Below are 22,729 nucleotides of genomic sequence, written 5' to 3'. Positions count from 1 at the left end.
AGGGAAGCTCTGTTCCATGTCACTCTCTCAGCTCAGAGCTGTTGGTGTCGATCCTTGGTGGGTTTTGGCTTGGAGACGCACCCCTTCCATCTCTGAGTCTCTGCCTCCATCGTCATAGCTGTTTTCCCTCTGAATCTCTGTGGGCTCCATTCCGATCTCATCCCCTCCCTGAAACCCACTTCCATTGACCTCTTCTCTCTTCCTCCTATTTCTCCTCCGTCTTCCTCCTTCTCCTTTCTTCTCCTCCTTCTCCCAATGTAAGGGCTCAATCCCTGTTTATTAAATTCACGATCTTCTCATACGAAAGGTATGAACACTTCTGCTAAGATTTGTTTTTTTTTTTTTTTAAGATCCACTCTCCAGATTGAAGAACCTTTTGCTTAAGACAAAACAAAGACCAAGCGTTGCTGGTGATGTGTTTGACTATCTTCCCTCCTATATTCAGTTCAGTCGCTCAGTCGTGTACTTTGCGACCCCATGAATCGCAGCACGCCAGGCCTCCCTGTCCATCACCAACTCCCGGAGTTCACCCAAACTCATGTGCATTGAGTCGGTGATGCCATCCAGCCATCTCATCCTCTGTCGTCCCCTTCTCCTCCTGCCTCAATCCCTCCCAGCACCAGTCTTTTCCAATGAGTCAACTCTTCGCATGAGGTGGCCAAAGTATTGGAGTTTCAGCCTCAGCATCAGTCCTTCCAATGAACACCCAGGACTCCTATATTAGTTCCTTCTGAAATGCTGATGCAAACGCTTCACTAGGACTCCATGGACAAAGCTCACACAGAAGGGACAGCTTCCCACAAGCTAGTTTTCTTTCTTTTTATACAGTCGTAGAAAGGAAGGAAGTGAGATTTACAGGGTTCTTACGTTTTATTTCTCCCATTCCCAACTCCCTACCACGTAACCATCAGTCTGCGCTCAGTATGAGCTTGACTGTCTTTTTTTTTTTTTTTCTGGTTTTGCTTTTCAGATTTGACACATAACTGAAAAAAACACAGTATTTGTCTTTGTCAGCCTTCCTTTACTAAACATATCGCCACTGAGGTCCGTCCATATTGTTGCCAATGGCAGGATTTCCTTCTTTCAATGGTGGCGTAATATCCCACTGAATGTATCGATCACATCTTGTTTGTCCTTTCTTCCACTGATGGACACTGATTTCCTCCACTGATGGACACTGATTTCCTCCACTGACGGACACTGACTTCATCCATTGACGGACCCTGACTTCATCTGATGATGGACTGTCCATATCTTGGCTGTTGTAACTGATGCTGCAATGAATACAGGGGTGCATACATCTTCCCAAGGTAGTATCTTTTGCTTTCTTCAGATAAATACTCAGAAGCAGGTCTGATGAATCTTACGGCTGCTCTCTTTTTTTCTTTTTTGGAGGAACCTCCATACTGTTTTCCATAGTGGCTGTACCGATTTACATTCCAACCGACAGCAAACAGGCGTTCGCTTTTGTCCACATCCTTGCCAACGCTGTCTTTTCAATATCAAGTGTTCTAACAGGTGTGAAAGTACATCTCCCAGTGTTGACTTGCATTTCCCTGATAATTAAAGATGTCGAGCATCTTTTCAAGTACCCACTGACCTTGTGTTATGGCTTCTTCAGAAAACACCTATTCCAATTTTCTGCCCATTTTTATCATAAATAGAAATTTCTGAATGAATACACTAACTCTTCTTATAAAGACACCAGCTATAACAGATTTAGGGGCCCTGCTAGTACAGTTGGAGAAGGCAATGGCACCCCACTCCAGTACTCTTGCCTGGAAAATCCATGGACGGAGGAGCCTGGTGGGCTGCAGTCCATGGGGTCGCTAAGAGTCGGGCACGACTGAGTGACTTCACTTTCACTTTTCACTTTCGTGCATTGGAGAAGGAAATGGCAACCCACTCCAGTGTTCTTGCCTGGAGAATCCCAGGGGCGGAGAAGTCTGGTGGGCTGCCGTCTATGGGTTCGCACAGAGTCGGACACGACTGAAGCAACTTAGCAGCAGCAGCAGCAGCTAATACACTATGACCTCATTTTTACCTTGATGACATTTGTGAAAGCCCTATTTCAAGATAAGGTGTCATTCATATGTATTGGGGGGCTGCTAAAACTTCAACATATCTTTGCAGAGTTTGGGGAGGGGGAGGACACAATTCAACGTCTACTCAGGTAAACTCAAAACATGTGACAAGAAAAAAGTCTGAAGAAGGCATAGCCAAGGCATGGTCTCAAAGTTTTTAAAAGATTCCAACTGACATTCTGTGTGTGCTAAGTCGCTTCAGTCACGTCTGACTCTTTGCGACCCTGTGGACTGTAGCCCGCCAGGCTCCTGTGTCCATGGGATTCTCCAGGCAGTTACTGGAGTGGGTTGCCATTTCCTTCTCCAGGAGATCTTCCCAACCCAGGGCTAGAACCCACATCTATTATGAATCCTGCCTTAGCAGGCAGGTTCTTTACCACTGCACCACCAGGGAATCCCAATAAGCATTTATATACTCCCAGACTATATTCCCCCCGCCACATCTCATGTGCCCCCAGACACCTCACGCTACCTCCTCATAGCTCATTTACTTTCAACCATGACCATAGTAATTATAATAATAAGGGGCCTCCCCTGGGGTCTCAGTGATGAGGAGAGTCATGCCACCAATGCAGGAGACCAGAGTCCAATCCCTGGTCTGCAAAGATTCCACATGCCACAGAGTAACTAAACCCATACACCACAAGTACTGAGCCCGTGCTCCACAACAGGAGAAACCTCGGCAAGAAAGAGCCCGAGCAGAGCAACTAGCGAAAACCTGTGTGCAGCCCTAAATAAATAACATAAATAATATAAAAAAAAGTAACAACAATAATGGGCTTCTCGGCACTAGTAATAAAAACCTGCTTGCCAATGCAGGAGACATAAGAGACCCAGGTTCGAACCCTGAGTCGGGAAGATCCCCTGGTAAGGACATTGCAACCCACGCCAGTACTCTTGCCTGGAAAATCCCACGGACAGAGGAACCCAGCGGGCTACAGTCTATGGGGTCGCACAGAGTTGGACACGACTGAGTGGCTAACACACACACAATAATAATAATAATTGCACAACCTTAATTTAAAAAAAAAAGGCTAGAGGAAGAGCATTTTCTCCTAAGTCTAGAGAAAGCCCTCTGAGATGTTAAGCTCTTTTTCCTACCTGTGAACTTTAATTAATTCCTGGGAAATGATTCCATCTCCATGAAATCAAATTATAGACGACTGCATTGAAAGCCGGGCAACCCACTGCTATCCCCGAAATGCAAGCACGTTAGGGTGCTGGCCGTTCCGTCACAATTTTCTGCTTCCTTCCCCTGGAACACCTCTGGGGTTTGCTATTTTGGGGAAACACGCAGCTTCAGAAGACTGAAGCTGGTTATTGTCGTGCAGAGGGTTTCCTGTGGGGAAATCGAAGTCTCAGCTGCAAAATGCTTCCTCCTTGGTGCACGTGATCTGCTTGTCGCAGGAAGCAGAGGAAATCTATTTTCTTTCTCATTCTGTAATTCGTATTGGATCTATATTAGTTTTTTTTTTAAAGTATGAAAATATTTCAGGTTCAATATAGATGAGCCAAGAATTACATGCATTTGCCCCCCCAAAAAACTGCTGATATATATATATACATATTTACTGAAAATGATAATGTCAGTCGCTCAGTCGTGTCTGACTCTTTGCGACCCCGTGGACTGTAGCCCACCAGGCTTCTCTGTCCATGGGATTTTCCCGGCAAGAATACTGGAATGGGTTGCCGTGCCCTTCTCCAGGGGATCTTCCCGACCCAGGGATTGAACCTGCATCTCCCGCAGTGCAGGCAGATTCTTTACTATCTGGGCCACCACAGAAGGCCACTCATATACAGCACCGTGCCTAAAACAGACAGCTAGTGGGAAGCTCCTATGTATAGCACAGGGGCCTCAGCTCGGTGCTTTGTGATAACCTAGAGGGGTGGATGGAGACGTGGGTGGGGGGCTCAAGAGGGAGAAGGTACATGTATACATATGGCTGATTCACACTGCTGAGCCGTGGAAACCAACACGATATTGTAAAGACCTTATCTGCCAATTAAAAAAAATAATAATATGACTGCCACGCGCATGTCATGATCAATGAGAGAAAACACACGCCTATTGGTTGAAACTGGCTATGACTGTTGGTACCAAGACAGCCAACCAAGAGTCAGGTAATTAACGGACAGGCTATCCACAGCAGCCTAGGGAGCACCTTGTGACTCTGGGATTCACCTGCTGGTTGAATTCCCTGGTCACTCCCAGGTAGTATGATCACTGGGTCGTAGGATGGTCAATCTACTAAAATCCCTTTCTTTGGGAGGTAGGGGAAGAGGAAGGTAAACATCCTTATACAATATGCAAATCTCATTACCTGACTTAAACTCCAAAGGAAATATCAAATTGAGCTTTCTTATGTTTTTATCGATTTAATTTTCTTAGGGAAGAGACAATTTCCTCTGTACAATTTACTACTCTATTTTTTTAATTTGAACTTTTTTTTTTTTTAATTTTTGGATGCATCCAGCTTCATGTGGGACCTTATTTCCCTCCCAGGGATCAAGCCCATGCCTCCTGCATTGGAAAGTGGAGTCTTCACCACTGGACTGCCAGGGAAGTCCCTAAGCTATGTGTCAAAATGTAGGAAATTAATATTATAGTGATATCATAAGACTTCTGGAGTCTAAAATATAACATTATGAAAGTATTTCACTAGGTAAAGATTTGGGAGGAGAAGCAAAGCTCTTAATAATTTTTTTTTTCCTAATTTCAGAAGATAAGTATATTTGAATTTGGTAAGAAAGGAAACTTGTGCTCTTTGACATAAATTTTATTGCAGTCTGTTAAAAAGAAAAATAGGCATTAGCATTCCTTTGGATGTAATTCCATTTATGAATCCTCCAATGTCAAAAATAGAGCTATGCAAAAAAGGAAAAAAAAACCCAAGTGCATACTTTGCATGTTGAATTGCACCACCAAAGCAGCTCCCTGTAGTTCTGTCATGGTTTTTATTTATCTCTCCCTCTCTCACCATTCTGTACATTTTATGTCTTGGTCCACCTAGAGAAGCAATGAACAAGAAGCTTAGCTTTCAGAAACTTGGAAAGAGTTTCTTCATCTCACGGTAAAGGACTGGATGTTTGGCTCATCATCTCAAGACTGATGGGAACATTTCCATCATGGATCCTCAATAGAAAAGATAACTTTCAAATTCTTTCTTTTTTTTCTTTTCTCCGTGGAAACTTAAAGCACTCCCTGCTTGAATTCACTGTGCCTACTGATGCCTTTCTGAAACTTTAGTTTTTGCTGGGACTCATCATGTACTTTCCCATCAAAGGCCTTATATTTCTATACATCATCTTTTTTGTTGGTTTAGTGGCTCAGTCGTGTCTGACTCTGTGACCCCATGCACTGCAGCACACCAGGCTTCCCTGTCCATCACCAACTTCCAAAGCTTGCTCAAACTCATGTCCATCGAGTCAGTGATGCCATCCAACCATCTCACCCTCTGTCGTCCCCTTCTCCTCCCGCCTTCAATCTTTCCCAGCATCATCAGGGTCTTTTCCAGTGAGTCAGCTCTTCTCATGAGGTGGCCAAAGGACTGGAGTTTCAGCTTCAGCATCAGTCCTTCCAATGAATATTCAGGACTGATTTCCTTTAGGATTGACTGGTTTCATCTCCTCACAGTCCAAGGGACTCTGAAGACTCTTCTGCTACAGCACAGTTCAAAAGCACCAATTCTTCGGCGCTCAGCTTTCTTTATAGTCCAACTCTCACATTCATACACGACTACTGGAAAAACCACAGCTTTGACTAGATGGACCTCTGTTGGATTCACCCAAAACCATGTGTACGCTAAGTACAAACAATGACTCATCACTATTTCTCAATGAACCTTCCAAGAAGGCTGCGAGGAGAATAAGAAATGGAGGAGAGAAGAAAAAATACACAGAGATTCCCCGCTGGGCTCTAAAGACCCACAGAGGATCCGGCTCGAGTTAGAACCACACTGAAGATACAGCAGGTGAGGTGAACGTGTCCGCTTTTGGATGGGATGATGGATTATGTCGCGTCATAAAACAGAACACAACACAGCTCAAAGCACCCGTCTTAAGGCAAAAGGAGTGCTTGGGGACGTGTCATTTTCAGAACTCGTGGAAACGGACTACAAAAGCTCCTTGGCTTGAGACAAATCAGTACTCTCAGTTTTCCTCCCTTTCAGATGGGCACACAACCCTCTTCCCCAGGGGAAATTCCAGGATTGTACAAGGGACGGCAGTCACGTCAGACAAGGCAGTGTCCCAACGAAGGGAAAACTCAAAGTACCTGGGGACTCTGGGAGGAAGGCATGGTCTAGTCATCTCCATGCGCAATTTGGCTTTTTCCAGAAAATGGGGACACACGGGATCTTGAGGGGATTATGGGTGGTTTTTCTTGTGGATTTTCCTCCTAAATCATACACACACAGAGACACTGACACACACAGATACTGAACAAACTATACACCAACCTCCAACATCACCACTCCAAATCATCAGACATGTGAAATCTGCCAAGAATTTTTTTTTTTTTTGCATTTTTAAAAATCTGTTTCCAGTTGTAGAAACTTACTTTTCCAAGCCTACATAGAATATTCGACTGAATTAATGAGACAGAGACGACCTTGTATCTCAGCTTCATTTCATTCTAACAAGGGGTGAGGGCATGAACAGACAGCTCTTTTTCACTCTTTCTGTCTGCAAGCTCCCCGGTGATTTGTAGGTCTGATCTATTGACACAGGGCTGTTGTTTTGCACGGCTCACAAACTCTTTGTGGTCCTGACAGCCGAACTGAACGGAGTAGCACGGCTCACAAACTCTTTGTGGTCCTGACAGCCGAACTGAACGGAGTATCAGCTTCTGTTCGCTTTTCACTGCAGTCTGTCTGTCCCTGCAGGCAGCATAAGGAGAAAGTGAAAGTGAGGTCGCTCAGTTGTGTCCGACCCTCAGCGACCCCCTGGACCACAGCCTTCCAGGCTCCTCCGTCCATGGGATTCTCCAAGCAAGAGTACTGGAGTGGGGTGCCATTGCCTTCAACACGCAACGAACTCATTACAGAAACAGCCTCCTTGACCATAAAGGAGGTAAAACATGAAAGGAAGTCGTGTTTAACCGTAAAGGAAAAAACATGAAACTAATTGATTAGGAGAAAATATGAAACTAATTCATTACAGAAACAGCCCGCTTAACTGTAAAGGGAGTAACACATGAAATTAATTCATGTCGAACTATAAAGGAGAAAACAAGAAATTAATTCATTATAGAAACAGCCTGGTTAACTGTAAAGGGAGTAACACATGAAACTGATTCATGTTTAACTATAAGGAGAAAACAAGAAATTAATTCATTACAGAATCATCCTGGTTAACCATAAAGGGAGTAAAACACGAAATTAATTTGTTACAGAATCATCCTGGTTAACTATAAAGGGAGCAAAACATGAAACTAATTCATTACACCAACAGCCTGGTTAACCATAAAAGAGAAAAAACATAACAGGAATTCATTGTACCAACATTAATGAATGTAATTCCTTAATACTAACAGCCTGGTTTAGGACAAGCAAGCAAGAAACCAGACAGACAGGAATCGACTCCCCTTTGTAACACTGAAGAAATTTAATCTTCCGGTGACAGATACTGGTAATGAGGCCAACAGTGAATGGCCATGAAACTGAGGTTACAAGAACATACCCATGTTTTCTATTTTCTAATTATTTCGTATACAGTAGCTTAGACCCAAATCACTATAATATGAAAAGACATTCACAGGAGATAAAATACTATTGGGTTTCCCTGGCGGCTCAGACAGTAAAGAATCCATCTGCAATGCAGGAGACCTGGGTTCGATGCCTGGCTTGGGAATATCTCCCGGAGAAGGGAAAGGCAACCGCCTCCAGTATTCTTGCCTGGAGAATCCCATGGACAGAGGAGCTGGGCTACAGTCCATGGGGTCGCAAAGAGTCGGACACAATTGAACAATTAAGTACACCCACACAGACACAGAGGAGCCTGGTGGGCTGCTGTCTATGGGGTCGCACAGAGTCGGACATGACTGAAGTGACTTAGCAGCAGCAGCACATAGACACAATACGATTATTACTCGTGAGGTCACTGAACACTAAGGAGGTTGAAAGTTTCACTAAGACAATATGCAAAATAAGCAAGTGTCCAAACCAGCAGTGTCTCTGGCAGCAAATGAAGCTATTACACGTCCTGGGGGTGGGATGAAAGAAAGGGAAAGTCGCTCAGCTGCATCCAACTCTGCGACCCCATGGACTGTATATAGTCCATGGGATTCTCCAGGCCAGAATACTGCCATGCCTAGCCTTTCCCTTCTCCAGGGGATCTTCCCAACCCAAAGATCGAACCCAGGTCTCCAGTATTGCAGGCAGGTCCTTTACCAGCTGAGCCACAATGGAAGCCCTTGTGGGTGGTGGGATACTGAACAAATAACGAGCAAATTTTTGGACACACACACTTACTCTAGCAGATTAACCTGCACCTCAAGTTTCCAACAGTTTTTTTTTTTAAATATTGCTTATAAACATGCATAGATAGCAAACGTGGTTTTTAATACATATTAAGAGTACTGGAGTTTCAGCTGTAGCATCATTCTTTGGAAGGACTGATGCTAAAGCTGAAACTCCAGTACTTTGGCTGTCTCATGCAAAGAGTTGACTCATTGGAAAAGACTCTGATGCTGGGAGGGATTGGGGGCAGGAGGAGAAGGGGACAACAGAGGATGAGATGGCTGGATGGCATCACTGACTCGATGGACGTGAGTCTGAGTGAACTCTGGGAGTTGGTGATGGACAGGGAGGCCTGGCGTGCTGCGATTCATGGGGTCGCAAAGAGTTGGACACGACTGAGCGACTGAACTGAAGTGAACTGAAGTGACTTGGATGAGATGGGTAGATAGCATCACCAACACAATGGATATGAATTTGAGCAAACTCCGGAGATGTTGAAGGACAGGGAAGCCTGGGATGCTGCAGTCCATGGGGTCACAAAGAGTCACACACGACTGAGTGATGTAACAGAAAGGATGTCACTGGGACTTGTTCTAGTAATGGAAAAAAATTATAAACTGCCAAATGAGTTAAAACTCATATTCTGGAAGATGACAAATGCAGTGGGAAATTCTCTTCCTTAGAGAACAGGTTTTCTAACTTGTAAGGCATGCCAAGCAAATAGTATTATTCGAAACGTGGAAAATTTCTAAATCCTCCACAGGATTATTCTATTGGAGAATTTCTTAAGCTGGGAGAGAAACACATGTTGCCAGAAATCCACTCTCGTTTAACCGTTTTCACAAAATACTAAATTGTTTTCAATTAATCCTTGTCAGGGAGATACTTATCTAATAATCTTTCCTAATTATCTCCACTTACAAGCCACGTCTACACAATGTCAAACATCCCCCTGACATGAAAATGGGAAGTAATTAGTGACTCTCACGTAGCTTCCTGCTGATGTGGACGGGCCAAAACACCTGTCTCACTGCGTTACCTTGCACAGCTTTAAGTTTTTCACCTAGATTTTTTTTTTCCCCTCTGCATACACCTGACCTATTTGTGACTTGAGAAGAGAAAGGCACTTACTTTTTCCTTTATCTGACGTTAAAAAAAGAATTGTGCTGTTTTCTTTGGCTGTTCTGAGAGCCTGTTCCAAGAAATGCATTTTAATGCTACTTTGATGATTAATTTCTGTAAATCAAGTGGGATGCTAAAAATCCAGTTGACGACTCAGGCTGAAAAAGACAAAGCTTAGGAATAAAGCAGAAGGAAATACTTAAAAAAAAATACCATTCCTGATATATTGTCATTTGCAGCAAGTGGATGGACTGAGAGCTGGTGATACTAAGAGAAGTGATTCAGAAATGGAAAGACAAGTGTCACGTGATATCACTTAAATGTGGAATCCAAAACACGACACAAAGGAACTTATCTACGAAGAGAAACAGACTCAGAGGCACAGAGGCCAGATGTGTGGCCACCTAAGGGTAGGAGGAGGGATGGAATAGGACCTTGGGGTTAGCAGATGGAAACGACTGTATTTAGAACAGACAAGCAAGTTCCTACTGTACCGAACAGGGGACCACATTCAACATTCGGTGATAAACCACCATGGAAACGAACATGAAAACAAATATGTGTGTGTGTGTGTGTAACTGAATCTCTTTGCTATACAGCAGAAACTAACTCAGCACTGTAACTCAACTACACTTCAATTAAAAAAAAAAAATTCCATTTCTCAAAACTCCCTTTTGTTAAAGCCGTATTAGGAACTGTCAGAAGTGATAGAGCCTCGGTCCCATTTCCTAAGCTGACCCTTGCACTATGACATATAGACACTTATGTTACAGACAATCTACATTAGGGATGTACTGGACATTATAGTGGACAGATCAGTTCAGTTCAGTTCAGTCACTCAGTCGTGTCCGACTCTGAGACCCCATGAATCGCAGCACGCCAGGCCTCCCTGTCCATCACCAAGTCCCGGAGTTCACTCAGACTCACGTCCATCGAAGTCAGTGATGCCATCCAGCCATCTCATCCTCTGTCATCCCCTTCTCCTCCTGCCCCCAATCCCTCCCAGCATCACAGACTTATCCAGTGAGTCAACTCTACATATGTACAAATTAGCTGAAAAATTCTGGTTCTCCGGGATCCCCTAGTGGCTCAGACAATCAAGAATCTGCCTGTCATGCAGGACACCAGGCTTCTATCACTGGGTCAGGAAGACCCCCTGAATCAGGGAATGGCAACCCACTGCAGTATTCTTGCCTGGACAATCCCATGGACAGAGGAGCCTGGTGGGCTACAGTCCATGGGGTCGAAAAGAGTCAGACAAGACTGAGCGAGAAACATCTTCAGGTTCTCTGTTCTTATATTAACTATGCTTCACAAACATCCAATTAGGGGCTGGATATGTGTGCAAAGAAGTCTCCCAGCTCATCTCTACTTTATACCCAAGGAAACTGAGGCACGCACTAGCTGAAGAACCCAGCCATAATCACTCAACTGGCAAGGGAACAGGCTGGCATTTGCAGGCTGGCAGGCGTGTTCTTAGCCAATCAATGCTGCAAGCTCAGTGGAAGGACTGAACCAAGCTGACAGTCGGAAGGATTCAGAGAAGTTACTGCAACCCTACCTTCACAGCAGCACTGTATACAGTGGTCAAGGCACAGGAACAACCAAAGCAATCACATGCACACAAATGGGTAGACAAGTTGGTATGTAGGTGCAGGTATGTGGTAGAATATTACCCAGCCGCTGAAAAGGAAATTCCTACTGTCTGTGACAAAGTGAGTGGGCCTCGATGGCATAATGCTAAGTGAGACTGGTTTTAAAAAAGGACAAATACTGTATTCACATCCATATGGAATCTAAAAATCATACTGTATCACTTATATGTAGAATCTAAAAAAAAAAAAAAAGTACAAGGGAACCTCTTTACAAAACAGAGTCACAGACGTAGAGAACCAACTTATGGTTACCAAGGGTTAAGGAGGTGGGCAGGGATACATTGGGAGATTGGGATTGACAATTACACATTACTCTATAAAACACAGATAACTAGTAGGAACCTACTGCATAGCACAGGGAACTCCGTTCAACACTCTGTAGTGAGCTATGCCAGAAACGAATCTGAAAATGAGGGGATATGTGTATATGTTTAGCAGATTCACTTTGCTGTACAGCAGAAACTAACACAGCATTGTGTACCATCTATACCCCAATAAAAAGTACGTTTTTAAAAAACACCAAACCCGTAGAAGAGATCAGATTTGCTGCAACCAGAAGTGGAAGGGTGGAGGAGGCGTGGGGGGTTGGATGAAAGTGGTCGGAATATACAAGCTCCCAGTTTTAAGATAAACTAGCACCAAGGCTGTAATGTACAGGGTTGACGGCTGTAGTTACCACTGCTGGATGAGACACAGGAAACTTGGAGATGGCGCCAGTCCAGGTTCGATGCGTGAGACAGGGTGCTCAGGGCTGGTGCACTGGGAGGACCGTGAGGGATGGGATGGGGAGGGAGGTGGGAGGGGGGTTCAGGATGGGGAACACATGTACACCCATGGCTGATTCATGTCGATGTATGGCAAAACCACTACAATATTGTAAAGTAATTAGCCTCCAATTAAAATAAATTATTTTTTTTTAAAAAAGAGTACAGCCTAACAGTTCTCATCACAAGGAAAAAAAAATCTTTCCTTTTTTTCTTTTTCTTACAGCTATATGAGATCTGGGTGGTAGGTGGTATAGTTGCTCTGTTGTGTCCGACGCTTTGCAACCCTATGGACTGTAGCCCGCAAGCTCCTCTGTCCATGGGATTCCCCAGGCAAGAATACCGGAGTGGGTTGCCATGTCTTCCCCTCCAGGATACCTTTCCAACCGAGGGATCGAACTCCTGTCTCCTGCAGGCAGATTCTTGACAGACTGAGCCTCCAGGGAAGCCCATGAGAAGACGGACGTCAGCTCAAACTATTGTGATTATGTCTCTCAGTTCATGGAAGTCCAAGTGGCATGCTATCTGCCTTCAACTTGCATGGCAATGTCCCTCAGGGACACCTCACTAAAACTGGGGAGGGGAGAGAACTTACTGACATCCTCTCAGATAAATTCACCAGTAAGTTGTTTTTCAAAAGGGGAGAGAATCCACCTGACCCAGAAGAGATCAGATCTTGAGGTCTTGACAGAAGGATCAAGGAGCTGAAAACATTATGCTAACACGAGAAGAAGCCATTCAGAGGTACAGCTGCTTCTAAATGTCAGATGAGGGAAGAGAATCATTTGGGTGTTTTCTTTGATGCCATTCACTTACACCCACTCTGAGCATCTGGAGATTTTTAAAGGTGCCTTCATTACACTGCCTTCATTCCATCCCTGTGTCGGGAAGATTCCCCTGGAGGAGCACATGGCAACTCACCCCAGTATTCTTGCCTGGAGAATCCCATGGACAGAGGAGCCTGGAGGGCTATAGTCCATGGGGCTGCAAAGAGTCAGACACAACCGAGGGACTAACATTTTCACTACGCTCCCGTGTAAAATCAGCATCACTTTTGAATACCAGTAAGGTTTGTCAAGGCTATGGGTATTCCAGTGGTCATGCATGGATGTGAGAGTTGGACTATAAAGAAAGCTGAGCCCTGAAGAACTGATGCTTTTGAATTGTGGTGTTGGAGAAGACTCTTGAGAGTCCCTTGGACTGCAAGGAGATCCAACCAGTCCATTCTGAAGGAGATCAGTCTTGGGTGTTCTTTGGAAGGAATGATGCTAAGGCTGAAACTCCAGTACTTTGGCCACCTCATGTGAAGAGTTGACTCATTGGAAAAGACTCTGATGCTGGGAGGGATTGGGGGCAGGAGGAGAAGGGGACGACAGAGGATGAGATGGCTGGATGGCATCACTGACTCGATGGACGTGAGTCTCAGTGAACTCCGAGAGTTGGTGATGGACAGGGAGGCCTGCTGCTGCTGCTCCTAAGTCACTTCAGTCATGGCCGACTCTGTGTGACGCTATAGACAGCAGCCCACCAGGCTCCCACATCCCTGGGATTCTCCACGCAAGAAAACTAGAGTGGTGTGCTGCAATTCATGGGGTCACAAAGAGTCTGACATGACTGAGCGACTGAACTGAACTGAAGGTTTGCCATAAACCTCTTTTCACACCTCCACACATCCAAGTTGGATGTCTACTTTCTAGAGTTTAAACCTCACATCTTCAAAAATCTCCACCCAGCCATCACAACCAGCGCTGACTCCTTACTATGTATAACAGAAAGCAGCATATTTTTAACCACCCAGCATTAAAATGACTGTTTAATAAAAACAAGCTATTGTGGCCTTGCAAAGGTAAACAAAGGAATTGCCATCTCAGAATGAGTAGTGACAGACAAAGTTCACATTAACTGTTTAGTGGCGTGTGGGTTGTTTTCAATCAGGGAAACACTTTACGATCAATTTCAAACTGTGGTAAACGCTGCCCAAATTTTGTATGAGATTTCTGTTGCTCCCGTAACAGATCGCCACCAGTGTTGCAGCTTCAAGGGGCAGCTACTGAGGCTCTTAGAGTTCTGAAGGTCAGAGTTCCACCTGGCTAAGATTGACGGGTGGGCAGGGCTTTCTGGAGGCTCAAGGGGAGATATCTTGTCTTTTGCAGCCTCGAGAAGCTGCCGAATCCCATGACTTCCGGCTCCGTCTGTCCTCAAAGGCAGCAATGGCCCACTGCGCCTTTTCCCTCTTGTTTTCCTCTGGCCCTGCTCACCTTTTCTCTCTCCCTCATTCACAATTAACAGTCTCTGCGATCACATATGGACCCGCCCAGATAAGCCATAGTATATTCTCTGCCTCTTAAAGTCAACAGGTTGTTGCTAAATCACTTCAGTCGTGTCCGACTCTGTGTGACCCCATAGACGGCAGCCCACCAGGCTCCCCCGTCCCTGGGATCCTCCAGGCAAGAACACTGGAGAGGGTTGCCATTTCCTCCTCCAACACGTAAGCAGGTATTAATTTTAGATACAACCTCCTCCGCTTAGCACTCTAAGGTAATAACAGTCAATGTTTCCTGGGCTTAGGACTCACCCTGCCCTCCATGTGCGGCCATGCATGCCTGCTAAGTAGCTTCCGTCGTGTCCGACTCTTTTCGACCCCATGGACTGAGGCCAAACAGGCTCCTCTGTCCATGGGATTCTCCAGGCACAAACGTTACAATGAGTTGCCATTTCCTCCTCCATGGACCCTTCACCACCCACGGATCGAACCCAGGCCTTCTGCATTGCAGGCGGGTTCTTTACCACTGAGGCACCCGAGAAGCCCGCCCTTCTCTGGGGGAGCCACTATTCTGCTTCCAATAAATGTGTGTCTCTGGAAATTAAGAATGGCTCTCTCGGTTGCCATGCCAACATGTAAAGCTTAACTGGTACATGACAGCAATACATAATTACATTATTGGTAGTGAAGTCACATGGAAACACCAGCTGATCAAAGCATCACGACAAACCAAAAAAAAAAAAAAATTAAATAACCGAGTGCCAAAGTGGAATTTTGAATTCCAAATAGCTGGTATCACCATACATCCATTTAATCAAAGGCACAGTTACAAATTTAGATATGCCCTAAAGGAAGCTCTTTGCAGGGACCAGCATGAAGCCATAATTTTCATGTGTTGTGGTAGAAGTAGGGTTTCTTCATTTAGGAAGAACCAGTAATTAAATATCTAAACCTCCATGTTCATTGTGAAATGGACAAGAGTTATCTTTTTTAAACGCACAGAACTCCGGACCCAATAGGCTGCAATTTTCTGTTTCTGCAAACACACAGGTGTGTGGCTTCACTCACCAGCGAAAATCCATTATTTATATATTATACGGAGATCAATTTTAGCTATTCAGCCCCTATTAGATTTCTGATTCTCCCATCAAGATGGTGTGAGATACGGCATGCCAAAGTGCTATAAAAATACCCCAGGAGTCAACAAGCAGCACTGCCTTTATTCTTAAATTTAGATTGCTTCTCTGTTAGGCAGCATTTTTCATGCCCCGCCCCCCAAATTCCTATTGAATACTGAACCACAAAGAAATGGCCAAATTGCTTATGGTTTCCATCCACACAATTGCACTTATGAGTCTGCAATCAAGGAAGCTATTGACTTTTCTTCCTGGATGGTCTAATTGCGCCCTACCTCTCAAGGCTCAGACTGTAAAGGACCTGCCTGCAACGCGAGAGACCCTCATTCGATCCCTGGGTTGGGAAGGTCCCTTGAAGAAGGGAATGGCAACCCACTCCAGTATTTCTGCCTGGAGAATCGCATGGACAGAGGAGCCTGGCAGGCTATAGTCCACGGGGTCGCAAAGGGACGGACATGACTGAGGGACTACCACTTTTTCACTTTCTCATAAGGAGGTATTCCCTTTGAAGCACAGTCCTTATTTGGAAGGGCAGCACTCTCAAGTCACCTGTTCATAAACCCCAGCATGTCAAATTTATTGTGAAAGCAATTTTAATCTTTTACCCAGGCTTGTTCCCTCTACCCTGCCTCCCCTTCCATCTTTCTTTTAATTCCTTCATGTGGACAGCTCATGATGAGAAAGTCCAGGACTTAGGTGGTTTTGAAAGGTGAACCTTTAATTTGCTTGGGATGGGGTTACCCATCCTTGTCGATGCACCGAGGAGGTACCAGGAGCTGCCACGTGCAAGGACAGCTCAGGGTAGGACATGGAAGTAAGGCATCGGGTGTCACTCCTTGAACCCCATTCAGCCCTAGACTATGCAAGGTGATTGGTTCATCTGTCTCCATAGCAACAAGGAGGCTGTCTCCATGCCAACCTCTGCTGATATGATGAAGCCCAACCCTTCCGTTATCTTCCCCTGGGCATCCTTTGTCATCTCCCTAACAGATGCCAGCGGCCTGCTTTCTCCTGAACAGTCCTCACACCACCTCCCTGCATCCGCCCTGAGAAAGAACCACATGGCGGACGCGATGCAATTCTGGATATCCCTGAGTAATATCATCGCTTGTGGCCAGGGTCTCAGTTGAGTCTCACGGAGAAACATCTCCCAAGGATTAAAGAGGGGGGAAAAAAAGGAAGACAAAGGTGTCCGTGAAAGTTATCAAGGACAAGGATGCACTCTGGTTTTCAGAGTAGACACGATGGCTACTATGATGCCTCTAAATTTTAAATTCCAGAAAGATTTCATTCTATCCTTTTTCTTCTCCTTGTATGAAAATAGCACATGTAAATAAATGAAAAAAATGGGTCTACACTGTATCCAGTGGTCTGGTTGGTCTGTATCACACATTTTAATTCAAAGCCTTCACGAACAAGGAGACAGCCAAGTTCTACTAGCGTGATATTAAGTTATAATAATATATGAAACGTGATGCCTTTCACAGACTTTCACTGCTGTGTTATCCAAACAAAAAAAAAGGGTCATTTTGTTCTAGTGAGAACATAATTTTTTTCATGGACCTGGCCCAACTTCAGTCTGGTTGGCCTTTTGAAGTCTACACAAAGAAGGAGATACCCAAGTTTTACAAGCTCTGGATATAGATGGAACATTACTGTTACCGAGACTTTCACTGCTGAGTTATCCAAAAGGAAAGGGGGCATTGGTTCCCAGCAAGAACATTATTTTTCTGAGGTAGCTAGACTCTTCTGACGACACACATCTGCCTTTTGCCGGCAGTGACTACTGGAACGAAATGACGTCTAAGTTTACCGCGACAAGGTGGCTTCTCAACAATCAAGTCCAATCGTTCAACGAACTATCCCTCGCTTGTGTATTTAAAACAATCGGTGGTTCCTCTTAAGACTCAAAAGGAAAAGCGCGAGCATCTTAAGATGTTAAAGCCAAAGGCGCTATTCCTGATATGATTCTCAGTGGCTCCGTGAAGGCCGATCACGTTAATTCTATTAGTTTCTTTAGATTGGCCTTTTACAGGCGATCCCAGTGAAATCTACAAGACTATACGCTTGCACAGATTCTCATCTGCAAATAAAGATGGCAGCAATACTACAAAAGCCAGAAAAGACTAAGTCATTCATTTCAGGACTGTCCAGCTGCGTAAATACACACTGCAGAAAGTCACGAGTGATAACTTAACTGTGAAGATGAAAGATAATAACTGGGTCATAGAAACTGTCATGCACAGGACGTGATAAAAGGCTGTTGGGCACACGGGGAGGCGGACCCAGCAGGTGCCGCTCTCTGCCAAAGACGGGTACTCACCGTCCTCCGTGGGCACGTAGATGTTCAGGTAGAGGCAGTCTTCATTCTGGTCCTGCATGTAGGTCATCAGTGTGTCCAGGTTGGCCGTGAACCACACGGGCAGCATGTCGTGCAGGAGCGACCTCTCGTCCAGGTGCTGCGGGCACACGGCGGCGAACTGGGTGGCATTGCGGACCCCGGTCCACGAGGAGGGGGGCTCGGGAGGCTGGAAGCGCCTCTCCCCGGTGGGGGGCGAGGCGTAAGGGACCCCCAGGTACTGCTCCACGGGCCCCAGGATCTCATTGGGCAGCGGCGTTCTCAAGCCCCGGATCTTGCCGTAGTTGGTGCTGACCACGGGGTACTGGGCCTGGCTGTCGATGACCGTGAACTTGACGGCCAGGGCGGTGATCCACAGCAGGACGTTGGAGTTGACCATGACGCAGACGGGGGTGAAGGCCAGCGGAAGCCATAACAGTCCCTGGGGTCTCGACATGGCTCACGTGCACATCCGGGGTTGGGTGGGTGGGGCGTCCGGGGCGGAGACTCTGAGCAGACCAGACAGGGGAGTTGGGAGGGGGTGCCCTCGGGGAGACAGAGGGGCTTCCAAAGACCGAGAGCCGGGAAAAGCGAAGGGCTTCCTGCAGACCCACTCCCGATGAGGCATAGACAGAGCCCAAGGTCAACAGCCAGCCGGGCGGTGGTCCTGACCGCCCATCGCAAGACCGCTGCGCTGCCTTAATCCTCGGACTGGATTCCCGCTGCTGCAGGGCTCCAAAGATGCCAGGCCCGTCCAGCACCTCCCAGCAACAGTGATCCTTTATAAGAACGCCGACGCACAGCAGGCGGCCTAAGGGGAAAGGAGAAACCAGACACAGATGATGAACGGAAGACCCGTGTCACCGGGGGCATCTTACATCTTCCGGGAAACCCTACACATCACTCCAGGAAATCCTTTTTCACCGATCAATCTAGTGCAGCGGCCTCTCCAGTACAATTTCACTATGCATAACCTAAACAGTTTCTCAGATTTTAAAAAAAGAGTTACCTTTATAAAACAGATGAACAAGAACCTATTGTATAGCACAGGGAGCTATACCCAGTATTTTATAACAAGCTATATGGGAAAAGAATCCGAAATACACACACATACACACACTCACACTCATATATAGCTGAGTCACTTCACTGTACACTTGAAACTAACCCAACACTGCAAATCAACTATACTTCAATAAAAAAAAAATAAGTATTAATAAAAACCATCACTACGCCCTAAGATATTATGAGTGGAACTCTGAAAGTCTTCTGAGATGTGGGAAACATAGGTGTGCACCCAGACCAGATCAGCTTCCTGCCATGTGGACATTTATCTGCCAATCCCAAGGGCATGCCAAGTTGCTTCAGTCATGTCTGACTCTTTGCAATTTTATGGACTGTAGCCTGCCAGGCTCCTCTGCCCATGGAATTCTCCAGGCAAAAACACTGGAGTGGGTTGCCATTTCCTTCTCTAGGGGGATCTTCCAGATCCAGGGATGGAACCCACATCTCTTAAGTCTCCTGCACTGGCAGGCCAGTTCTTTACCACTAGGACCACCTAAGAAGCCCACCACAAAGGGAGGATCAAATTGAAAGAGCCTGCTAAAGCAAAAGATGTTAAGAGACACAGGTTCGATCCTTGGGCCGCGAAGATCCCCTAGCAGAGGAAATGGTAACTCCGTCCACTATTCTTGTCTGTTGAATCCCATGGACAGAGGAGCCTGGAGAGCTACCGTCCATAGGGTCGCAAAGAGTCGGAACAGGACTAACACGACTAAGCATGCATGCAGAAAGTGAATACTTATCAGTCTTGGGCGGCTCAATAGCACGCATCTGAGCTCCAGACATTGTTGCCCTGAACCTTAGCTTCCTTGGAAGAGACTGAAGGACATGGTAGGTACATCTCCAGGATCATCAGCAAGTCATGCAGCCTGTCCTATCAAGTCATCATTCATAATTAAGAGTGTTGGTACAGAGATGCTCACTTTCATGTCAAATATCGCCTGCCTTTGAGAGGAGACCCTGCAGCCTCTGTAAGAAGCTTATGATACATCTAAGCTATCGACCTGTGGAGTTTGGAGGAGTCCACTTTGAAACAGTGACATCCTTGGGAATGAATTTCCTGGCAGTCTAGTGATCAGGTCTCCACGCCCTCACTGCAAGGACCTGGGTTCAATCCCTGATTGGGGAACTAAAGACCCTGCAAGCCACTGGCTTCCCCTCCCCTTCTCTCAAAAACAAACCTAACCATTTCAATGCATCTCGGTGTGGATCCCACAACTCTCAATAGATAAGGGATGTATGATATTCATAAGAATGTCACACATGAGCATTACAAATAATGCATTAGAGACAGAAAGTATTTCAAGTGATGATACAAGGATGCCACTTTTTAAAAATCAACATTTTCTATTGAAGTGTATAGTTGATTACGGGCTTCCCAGGGGTCTCAGTGGTAAAGAATCTGCCTCCAATGCAGGAGACTTGGGTTCGATTGCTGCATTGGGAAGACCCCCGGAGGAGGGCATGACAACCCACTCCAGTATTCCTGCCTGGAGAATCCCATGGACAGAGGAGCCTGGTGGGCTACGGCCCATGGGGTCCCAAGAACCAGACAGGACTTAAGAGACTATACGATATAGTTCATTATACTGTTGTGTTAATTTCGGCTGTATGGCAAAGTGATTCAGTTATACCTTTATGTACTTTAATAATCCTTTTCATGATAGTTTATCATAGAATACTGAATACAGGTCCCTGTGCTATACAGGAGGATCTTGCTGTCTCTCCATTCTGTATATAAAAGCTCACATCTGCTAACCCTAATTTCCAACTCCATCCTTCCCTCAACCTCCCCACCATTGGCAACCACCAGTCTTTTCTCCATCAGCTGCTCAGTCGCTCAGTGGTGTCCGACTCTTTGCAACCCCACATGGACTGTAGCCCCCGAGGCTCCTCTGTCCATGGGATTCTCTAGGCAAGAATACTGGAGTGGGCGGCCATTTCCTTCTCCAACTCTCCATCAGACCCTGCCTTTAAATACACAGCATTCTGCAACCCAGAATAGACGAATGTGTTTCTAAGGACACGGTGGGTTACTCAAGAGTGTTTCTGGACCAGAATGTAATTATGCATTTCATTCCAGGGAACGGAGCTGAGCAAAATATGTCAAACAGATAATTTACTTTTTAATGAAACGTAGCTGAGCCAGATCTGTCCGTCGGGGAGCTAGACTATCCCTGGGGGAAGCTCCGCCATCCATGACAGCCCAGGCCGAGTTAATCAGAGCTGGATGAAAACTCAGAGACGCCGGGTGGTAGCATCAACAGGGAAAACTCTGCATCGCACCAAACAGCTAATTGCTGTGTCTGCATCTATCTTTGCACTGGAGACAACATTTGGATTTCTGCCACGCGGTGATCCAACCGCTGGATAATTCAGGGACAGACAAGAACGGGGCAGAAGTGTTGAGTTGCTTGGACTTTCTGATCCTGAAAGTCCTTTCTGATTTAGAACCAGCATCGGCAGGTCCTTCTCAACCCTGCCTCGCGGTCATAGGAAGTGTCAGTCATATCTGATTCTGACAGACTTGGGTGGCCAAATGCTACCTCTGTGTGAGCTGGGAGATGTGACTCAACCTCCCTGAGCTTTTATATGTATGGTGTGTCCCGCGTTCTTTGTGGGGCTGGGGCAAGCCACAGGTAAGCAAAGGGTCGGGGTTTAGAAAACGTCCCCTCAATATCAGGAGATGCTGGTGTATAGTTGCTTTAGAAGGTTCGATTACTTTCTACTCTATAGCAAAGTCAATCAGCTATACATGCAGACATATCCCCTCTTATCTGCATTTCCTTCCCGTTTAGATCAACACAGAGCCCTGACCAAAACTCCTTGTGCAGGACAATAGATTCTCATTGACAAGTGAAAGTGCTGCTCGCTCGGTCGTGTCCGACTCTTGGCGACCCCATGGACTGTAGCCCATCAGGCTCCTCTGTCCATGGGATTCTCCAGGCCAGAATACTGCAGTGGGTAGCCTTTCCCTTCTCCAGGGGATCTTCCCAACCCAGAGATTGAACCCAGGTCTCCTGCATTGCAGGCAGATTCCTTACCATCTGAGCTACCAGGGAAGCCCAACAATACTGGAGTGGGTAGCTTATCCCTTCTCCAGGGGAACTTTGTGACCCAGGGATCGAACCTGGGTCTCCTGCATTAGAGGCGGATTCTTTACTGTCTGAGCCACCAGGGAAGCCCAGATTCTCATTAGTTATCTATTTTATACATACTATCAATAGTGTGTCAATCCCAACCTCCCGATTCGTTCTACCTTCTCTTTCCACCTTGGTATCCATACATCTGTTCTCTACGACTGTGTTCCTATTTCTTTCTTGCAAGTAATATCATCTGTACCATTTTTCAGCATTTCACATATGCGTGTTAATATGCAGTATTTCCTTTATGTCTTCCTGACTTGACATGCGGGGAGTTTATGCACACAGCTGCTCAAAAGGCTCCTGAACACAGACATAAAATGCACTGAAGTCAGCCCCCTGTTGGCATGAAGCACGTACGGAGACAGACCAAGTCATTTAAAGTATTTGATTCTCGTTCCACTTACTTTCTTCTAATTCTTTGGGGGAGTAACTGAGTTAGCTTACACGCGGCACCACACTGTCCCTGGAAGGCAGCATTTCGTACAAGTAGCATTTAGTTGATGCTTTCGAACTGTCTTGCTGGAGAAGACTCCTGAGAGTCCCTTGGACTGCAAGGGGATCAAACTAAAGAAAATTAGCCCTGAATATTCATGGGAAGGGCTGATGATGAGGCTGAAGCTCCAATACTCTGGCCACCTGATGCAAAGAGTCGACTCACTGGAAAAGACCTTGATGCTGGGAAAGAGTAAAGGCAGGAGGAG

At 45.8% G+C, this 22,729-nt stretch overlaps 1 protein-coding gene across 2 annotated transcripts in view; it reads right to left on the bottom strand.

The window, feature by feature from the left end:
- Window positions 1-22,729, bottom strand: part of NLGN4X (neuroligin 4 X-linked) — a 388,593-nt gene that overhangs the window by 280,891 nt on the left and 84,973 nt on the right. For both annotated transcript variants that reach the window (XM_061408220.1, XM_061408219.1), the window contains exon 4: window positions 17,806-18,631. In XM_061408220.1, coding sequence (XP_061264204.1) covers window positions 17,806-18,277 — 472 coding nt within the window. In that variant the 5' untranslated portion in view covers window positions 18,278-18,631. The remainder of the gene's footprint in view (window positions 1-17,805; window positions 18,632-22,729) is intronic.

Source organism: Bos javanicus, chromosome X, assembly GCF_032452875.1.
Source record: "Bos javanicus breed banteng chromosome X, ARS-OSU_banteng_1.0, whole genome shotgun sequence".
Taxonomy (NCBI): Eukaryota; Metazoa; Chordata; class Mammalia; order Artiodactyla; family Bovidae; genus Bos; species Bos javanicus.
The sequence above is the reverse complement of the archived record's forward strand: the minus strand, read 5'-3'. Positions and strand labels throughout refer to the sequence as shown.